This window comes from Chelonoidis abingdonii, chromosome 17, assembly GCF_003597395.2.
Source record: "Chelonoidis abingdonii isolate Lonesome George chromosome 17, CheloAbing_2.0, whole genome shotgun sequence".
NCBI classification, from domain to species: Eukaryota; Metazoa; Chordata; order Testudines; family Testudinidae; genus Chelonoidis; species Chelonoidis abingdonii.
This window is the reverse complement of record NC_133785.1, coordinates 3,126,104-3,134,788: the sequence shown is the minus strand read 5'-3', so window position 1 is coordinate 3,134,788 and position 8,685 is coordinate 3,126,104. Positions and strand designations below refer to the sequence as shown.

The window sequence follows — 8,685 nt, the reverse complement described above, 5'->3', positions numbered from 1 at the left end:
GATGGGTACAGCGTTAAATCAATTTAACGCTCTTTAAATCGATTTAAACGCGTAGTGTAGACCAGCCCTTAGAACAACTGTGCCGTAAATGTTGACTTTTTAATACCAATCACTACATATTTATAGGAAATCACAGATTTTTACTTATGTCATGAATCTGAACTTCTAGAGCAGTTCTATATCTCAGAGGATAATAAAACTTATAACAATCCATGCTGATGAATGTGATATCGTTTCCAAAACAATTCAGCTGACTCTGTAGAATAGCAAAGAATTACCATACTTCTGTCAGTTTGTAATTTCAGTACAGTGTCTATTATGTATTATATTTTTAAATGGTGCTTAAGTAGGCCCACTACAGTTGATTAGAATTTTTTAAAAAAACAGGAGTATATCTAGTGCAGATAGCCAGGGCACGTGCTCAAAAGGAGGAAGAAAAATGAAGTATTGTGCGTGTCTGTTATGACATTTTCATTCACAATTTTTTTTAATCAGTGAAAACATTTTTCAGACCTGTCACAGACACTGGTCCTCATCTAGAAAGTTACTGAGCACATATTAACTTCAGTTGGCAAGTGCTTACCATTTTGCAGGTGTTGCTCAGAACCTCGCAAGATTGTGCTCTAAGTCCATGGTAAATTGCAAATTCAAGCACTCTCCTCTATTTTGAATTTGCAGAAAAAGAACCAAAAAGGAGATTTTTTTTTTTTTTAAAAAAAGGGAAAACTTCCATGCTTACAATCAGCCATCTTAACCAGCTTTATAGAAACTTAACAAAAATTGAAATTATTGCTGAAAACAAGCATGGATATTTCAGAGAGAGTTGCAGTATACAAGGGAGTGAAAATAAGGGGTTAGAATGGAATGGCTTTCATCCTGCTGGATGTGTATAGTTGTTTTGATGTAGCCAGGCATGTTGTTTGAGGAAGCAGGAGCTCTACAGTTCACATTCTTCAAGATGTGAGGGAGCTACTACTGATGATCTCTAATTTTTGAGGAGGACAGCACTGAGTTTGATCCTGCGAGCTTCTGAGTTACCTCAACTGCTATTGATGTCAGTGGGAGTCGTGGGTGCTTAGCACTTGACAGTGATGACAAATGAATTTTAATTGCATTTGTAAGCAGCTTTTTATGTATTTTCTTTTGGAATCTCTCAAGCAGAACACAAAAGAACCAACCCTTTTGGTTTTATTTAGAAATGGATACCATGATCCATGAGAGGACAAAACCAGAACCTATCTCTGGGATACCAGTGTACTTTGGTGGCTTGGATAAAACCACTCTTGCTTTTGTTTTTGCAAAATCAGAACCCGGCTTGGGGGGATTTGAATACAATGGAACTGAGATCCTAGGGACAGACTGTTCTGAGATGGTGAAAGCATCCTGCGTTGTTAGATTGTAGTGAGGCGGATTGGCCATCCACAGACCCAGAGGGGGAGGAGGCCCTCATTGAACTCTGGTGGATGGAGCTACATCATGCTCAACCCTCCTGCTAGAAGTCAGTGGACAGGACCGGAAGTACACTGCTGCCACTGCTACGGCTCTTGGCCAGAACACAGTGGAGTGGGTGGGCCTGCATTCCACCTGCCACCCCAATTTGTGGGGTGGCATTCCCTCCCCCCGCAGGCAAGAAGCCTGCGCTTGTCGGCCCTTTGCCAGAACTAGGAGGCCTGACTGTCTGCTGCTCAGCCTGAATGGAGGCCTGAGCCCTTTAGACTCTACTGCCCCTCCCGCCCCCCCGATCAAGGGCCTGTGCTAACTGGCTGTTTGCTGCCCAGCCTGAGTACAGGCCTGAGCCCGAGACACTCTGCTGCCCTGCCCCAACCAGGGACTGGGACTCCGTAACTGTGTTTGTTGTTTGGCCCTGATCACAGGCCCAAGCTTGCATCTCCCGTTGCCCCGCTGATTCCCCATGTCAGGTGACATGTGGAGACGTAGTGGGATGGATTGGCCGCCCACAGACCAGGAGAGGGAGGAGTCACTCCCCCCAATGGACTACATAGATAAACAATCTGTGATGGCTTTTTGGGGGGCAGAGTGGGGGTAAGCCAAATGATCAAGAACCATCAGGTCTAGAAACTTCTATATCATTTTGAAAAGCCTAGCAGTGTGTTCCAGCATTGATGGCTCATGGGGTATCAGACCTGAAAATTGCATTTTAGGCTGAAAAAAAAAGGCACATAGTGAAAACAAGGTTCTTCATTTCCCTTTCCATGTAAAGATATACTTTTGTTGGGGTTCCCTTGGGATAATGTTGTACACAAATCTTACTCCAAAGTAATCTTGGTGAGCCCATTTAGGAAGGAAAGTTTGAGCTGGGAAAATAAGACACCTCCATTTGGTTTTGTTTATAGTGTGTGTACATTTCCTCAGACACTAGAAAACATTATGATATGGTTACATTTTCCAGCAAGCTGTGCCCCTAACTTGGATATGTGGTCTTGCATTATGACTTAAACATTGTTAAATACACTACATCCTCTGAAATGCAAACAACCTGAGTTGGATGCCTAAATCATATGTAAAGTGGTTTTACTCAGGTCTCTTAAGAAGGAAATGCTTATATTGACAAGTATGGCATATCTTACCTCAAAAATATAATCCTTTCCATCCTTGCCATGTACAGCTTTGACAGCACAGATATCCAAACCCCCAAACATTTCAGAACAGGTGTCAACCCAGAGCTTGTACCTGTGTGGAAAAAATAGTTCCCATCAGTATAAAATCAAGTCCTCATTATTATATAGACCTAATTGGATAGTTTGTTAGCTGGACAGTTGCTTTAAATTCAGTCTTCTCCTGAGTCTGTCAGCTTTACTGAATTTTCATTTACTATAGTAGAGTCTTAGGCCTGGTCTACACTGGGGGCGGGGAGGGTTTCGATCTAAGTTAAGCAACTTCAGCTACGTGAATAACATAGCTGAAGTTGACATACTTAGATCGACTTACTGTGGTGTCTTCACCGCAGTGAGTCGACTGCTGCTGCTCCCTTGTCAACTCTGCCTGTGCCTCTCACAGTGGTGGAGTACAGGAGTCGACGGTGGAGCGCAAGGGGATTGATTTATCACGTCTAGAGTAGATGCGATAAATCGACCCCCACTGGATCGATCGCTGCCCACCGATCCTGCAGGTAGTGTAGACATACCCTTAGAAATACTAGCCCAGTGTCCACTAGGCACAGTGTTGTGGTGTCACAGAGGAGCTAGCTCCCTAGTTCTTGAACTGGTGATATACTGGCCCTAACTCCAGCATAGTTTAGAATACCCTTAAGGCTGATTGAAACCATGAATGCTGGTACCTGCCCCTAAAGTGCCATCCGTCATCTGAGAGTTGCTGGAGCTCAGTAGCATTCCAGCCATGGTCCTTCTGTCTTTCACATGCCCTTTACGTTCAGACCAGGAGAAGATGGTGTAGCTACTTATGCTGGCTCTACACCAGCCAAGGACTCCCCAAAAGGCCAAATTATCAGCTGCTGAGATCTAGCCAAATTCTGAATCTTCTCTGCTGCTGGAGTGGTGCCAAGGAGATAAAGTGAGGTAGGCAACTGGGGCCACTCTAAATCTGTGTACATGAGCAGAGCTCCAAATATGTTGTTCTGTAACTGTTGCCTGACACTGGCTAGGCTGCTTCTTAATTTTGGCTATTCTTACTATTCTATCAGGAAAACTAATCTGTTTTGAAACATGGGAGTGTCTTTATCTTCAATGTTTTATTGTCCATAAATGTATTCAACATTGTCAGAGATAGGTTATGAACAAATCATTTAACACTAAACCAACACAATGAGAATGGACAATGTAGAGGCATCAAGTGAAGTGTAGTGGTATGGTCCCCTATGTAGAATTCAACTGTATATTATAGCAGTTATATACATTTTTGGATCATCCTAAAGAATTTTAAAGGATGTTTCAAAAAAAGCTATAGAAACGATATAATTATCTGCTAATTTCTTTTGGTTTTTGGAATAACATTTCTGGAACTGTTTTGGTTTAATGCCAATTAAACTATTACATTTTACAAGACTTTTCTGTATTGAGTGTTATATTGATTTTGTGTTCCTTATCTCAGATATTTTAGATAGTGTAATATGGTAAGTTAGGCCCTTAAGCACATTACCTCTTGCATTACATTTTATTTATAACCTCAGAGGGGGAAGGGGCTGGACAGCAGGGAGCTGTCATTCCCCTTCTTAAATTTAAATATGAAGATATACCCATCTCATAGAACTGGAAGGGACCCTGAAAGATCATGGAGTCCAGCCCCCTGCCTTCACTAGCAGGACCAAGTACTGATTTTTTTGCCCAAGATCCCTAAGTGGCCCCCTCAAGGATTGAGCACACAACCCTGGGTTTAGCAGGCTAATGCTCAGACCACTGAGCTATCCCTTTTCACCCTTATAGAAAAGGCTGGCTTTCCTGTGTCTGTCAATTCACAAGTGGGAATGAATGAGTGTAGCTTCCAGATTCAGAGACACTGAAGGGAAAAAGGTTCTCATTGGTGAAGAAACTTTATTCTACCTTTTCACCACCTAACAATTCTACAAAAAGGTGAAGATTCTTTAGCATCATGAAAACAAGGAGAGGACATTTTTACTGCACATAATTTGTTTAACTTCAAACAATGGCAACAGTTACAGCAGTAGAAAGAAGAAAAATCTCAAAGCTGCAGTAAGGCTCCAGAGCTCTGTTTTCAGGGGACAGAGGCCTAGGCATAGCTGAGGAACATACAAAAGTGAGCAATATCAGAGTTTGCAAAGTGGTATGGCAAGGAAGAAAGAGCTTGATAGGGCTGTAGGAAATATCTATTTATTGGGTTTAAGAGCCTAACAAAACACTTGCACTGGTGTCATAGGAGAGGCCTCAGTACATCCCAGCAGCTGAGAAGAACTCACTGTAGCCCAGTGTAATGTAGAGGTCTCGAGGGAAAGAATATGCTATTCAGCAGAGCTACAAAGAAGAAAATTCTTTGTGTGGCTGAAATTAAGACCAACCTGTTTGGCTGCACAGGAAAAGAAACTTAGCTCAATGTAAAGAAAATATATGGATGGATGCAGGAAAGGAAAAATATAATATACCAGGAGGAGAAGTCTGCTGGCCAGAAGAGGAGAAGTGACTAGTGGACTAATGCTGTGGTGGTGAAGTGCTTGAATAGAATCCTGACTGCTTGAAGGTGAGTGCATAGATTTAGATTTAGGAATCTAAATAAGGATGTGGGAGCTTACCTTTAAGGCATCCACTATTTGGAAAACCTTGGCCATATTATCTCAATGACTTTTTCAAAAGGAACTCTTGGACCTACAGTTAACACTAATTGCACTAGCATCAGCCATGGGAATTTTTAATTAATTTAAAATGAGAATTATTTAAATTTCTAATTAGTCCATACATGAGGCTGCACTTACCTATCTGACATAGCGATTTGTTCCAACATTGCAGAGCCAGTGTTTGTCTTCCAGTTTCCAGATATGGAAGTCCTCCTGAGAGAAAAAAAAATACAGACACAATATTAACTGAGTACCTATTGCACACTTACATTTATTGTCAGTAAACTGAGCAGACATCTTCACCATCTCTCTTAAGTTGATCTTATTTTCACACAAATATGATACCAATGGTTACCTCGGTTTCTCTTCTCCTGTTGCTTACAATAGAACATCCACACTGCCAAGAATTCAGCTGATAACACAAGTCTCAGTAAAACATCATGCATACGTTTTATGAAGTGTGGTCATGGCAGTTCCCCATGCCCTTTTGCCTGTTCACTTTCATAACTGTTGTGACAACTGTTGTTTACTGGTGATATTGGTAATAGACTATTATGAAATTGCAACTATGAGTGGTGTGTATGGATGTACCAACATTGTGAACTAATTCTAAATGCATAGCAAATAACAGGAGACAAAGAAAACTTCAGGTCCAGAGATCAAATCCATCCCAAACTTTCATTTTAGCCAATTATAGAGTTAGGCCCTAACAGTGATATTCAGATGCATATTTTGAACCACTCCAAGGTTCAGGACTATTCAGAGTGATTGTTCCAGTTTGACCCTAATCAAGATAGACTCTACCTGTGAAATTTGGATCTAGCTTCAGGCCCTGATTCTGTATCCTTCTCAAATTAAATTACATTAAATTAATCTTCTGTTTCTAATGATGTCATTTTAAAGCCTACTAAACAAAAGCTACTCTCTTTTTATGTCTATAATAGAGCATCATCATCAGATTTTATAAATGAGTACCTTTTATAACATTCTGACTTTTTAAAGCAATGATGATGAATAGTACAGAGAAGACGAATGTATTCTGTAATTCTAAAGACTGTACTAGAAATGGGCAAAGGATACACTGTCTAAATTATGACCTCTTGTTTCCTGCTGGCAAAAGAACAGCAACACCTGTAATTTATGAGAAGTGAATTACAGTGGCAATAGGTTTGTTTCCATCTTTCTGTAAACCTAACTATGAGCTTGGAAAGAGGTATCAATCCAGAGAGTAAAAGATTTTAAAATATATTAATTGAATAAACAGATGGAGTAATTATTTATTAATTAGGGAATCAAGTCCTAGCACATTAAAATGCATTACACTTGTGCCTATCATGTATTTTCAGCTCATACGCATCTTGTGAAGTTTGAAGAGAAGCAATGTCTTAAAAGAAACAAAGAATTTGAGATTAATATAACACTTTCTGCTAGCTCAAGTTTAAAAGGCTTTTACCCCCCTCCAGTTTGATGAAAAAGTACTTGCATTTCTATTCTGGCCAGTGACTTTTCTCCATGAAGGGGTGCATAAAATACCATACACTGTACTTGCAATGCTAATGTGGTATGTTGATATTACAGTACAGGTTATTATTTTAGATTGATGTGAACACTAGACATTAGTTTTGTTGTTTTGGTCAGAGAATTATGGACTCAATCTGTGCTTAGAAAGAGAGGGTGGGGATTTAAGATCAGTTGGTACTTTTGTACATATGTGTATGTTTTCATTGTGTTTCACCCTTTTTAATTACATTTCCTTGAAATCAGATGTAATGAATCCTGTACTGGTAGTTGGGTGTGTGATGAAATCTTCTGAGGAGCTGGGGTATTTGGAGTGATCCAACATTGCATTTTGGCTATAATTTCCACTGATAAATGTTAAACATCCCTTTTTTTGTGAGTCATGGATCCAGTTTAGACCACAATTTCCCACAGAATTACAACACAGAAGCTCTTAATAACACTTTTTAAACTACAAAAACAAATGTTCTGCTGGCATTTTCTGTGGTTGCTCTTTAAGTACTGTGTTTCTGTGTCATAGCAGAAAATGAGAACCAGCTGTAGAACAAGATACTACTGACAAAACTTACATTAATGCATATGAGGTGTTGCACAGTGATTTGGTAAATCACCTGTTTTTCATGTTGCTTTAGAGTATATAACAATAGATCAATATTTCTTCATAAGAATCTAGGGGAATAACAGCTAGGCTCATAGTGTTCAGACACAATCCCCAATCTTGGAGAAAATGGAGATTTTTAAAAAAGTCTGAGGAACATACCACCATTTTAATTCAGTTTTTGAGGTCTGTTTTCCTATTTACATTTTCAGAGTAAAAAAAATAAAGTGTTAAATGTGTTAAATATGGCTGAGACTCCTAAGAGAAGTTTGGTCTGCAGTCTATGCAACAAATCTAGGGCCCAGCCCTGTGAAGCGCAGAGTGCTCTAAACTCCCATCAACTTCACTGCTGAGGAGGTGCAACACCTCAAAGAAGGAGCAGCTCACCACCTTGTACTATTGAACCATCAAACTGCTCATATGGACTCTGCTTCTGCTGGTCCTGCAGGGTTGTGTGTTATAAGCATTCAGCAGTTGTACCTTACTGTTAAAACTGTGCTCCTTCCGAGCCATCAGATGAAAGATACTGACAAGGAGGTCCAATGGGGTCATTTTTTCATATAGGGCCACAGCTGTTTTCAAATTCTTAAGCATCTACCTTAAAACTGGTAACTGTGGCTGAAAATTTGCAAAAATGCTTAAAGCATTTTACCACCATTTTGCTGAAATTTTATTGTAAGAATTATCTTCAGGAAGGATTTCCAAGAGACCCAGCCTTGGTCCCAGTGAGTATTTTCTGTTACAGAAGTTCATTTACTATTTGTTTTTTTCCCCTGTGTTTTTGTATTTTTGCTTAATTCCATACTATGTATATTAATGCAGCATTTTCTGAAACAAATAGTAGAGATGTGTTAATCTCAGTGTTTCTGGTTTGCTTGGAGCCCAATAAAATTAGGAGTTAGGCTGTACTTTAGCTCAAATATAACAATAAATAAAAAAATGTAATGTACAAGAATTCCTTCACCTTTCCAAAATCATGGGACTCTCTAGGTGCTGTGACAAAGTTCCTCCTCCATCTTGGTGGGTCCTGCGCTTACTGGCGGATTTGTTCACCATAAATAAATTCCTTGGTAAAGTCTGGGGCTATGAGGATGGGGTCATTACAGAGAGCTGTCCGAAGGTCTATGAATGCCCTCTCCGCTGCGTTGGTCCACTTCACCATGTTTGGACCTCGGGCCTTCACCAGTTCCGTTAGAGGACTTGCCCTACTGGCGAAGTGGGGAATAAAACGTCGGTAGTAACCTACCACACCCAGGAACGCACAGACCTGCTTCTTTCGGGTCGGCCGGGGCCAGTTTTGAATCGC

At 40.3% G+C, this 8,685-nt stretch overlaps 1 protein-coding gene across 2 annotated transcripts in view; it reads right to left on the bottom strand.

The window, feature by feature from the left end:
• The window catches only part of SYN2 (synapsin II), a 462,636-nt gene that overhangs the window by 52,058 nt on the left and 401,893 nt on the right, over positions 1-8,685 (bottom strand). For both annotated transcript variants that reach the window (XM_075073408.1, XM_075073409.1), the window contains exons 8-9: positions 5,402-5,476; positions 2,589-2,691 (exon numbers count right to left, since the gene is read on the bottom strand). In XM_075073408.1, coding sequence (XP_074929509.1) covers positions 2,589-2,691; positions 5,402-5,476 — 178 coding nt within the window. The remainder of the gene's footprint in view (positions 1-2,588; positions 2,692-5,401; positions 5,477-8,685) is intronic.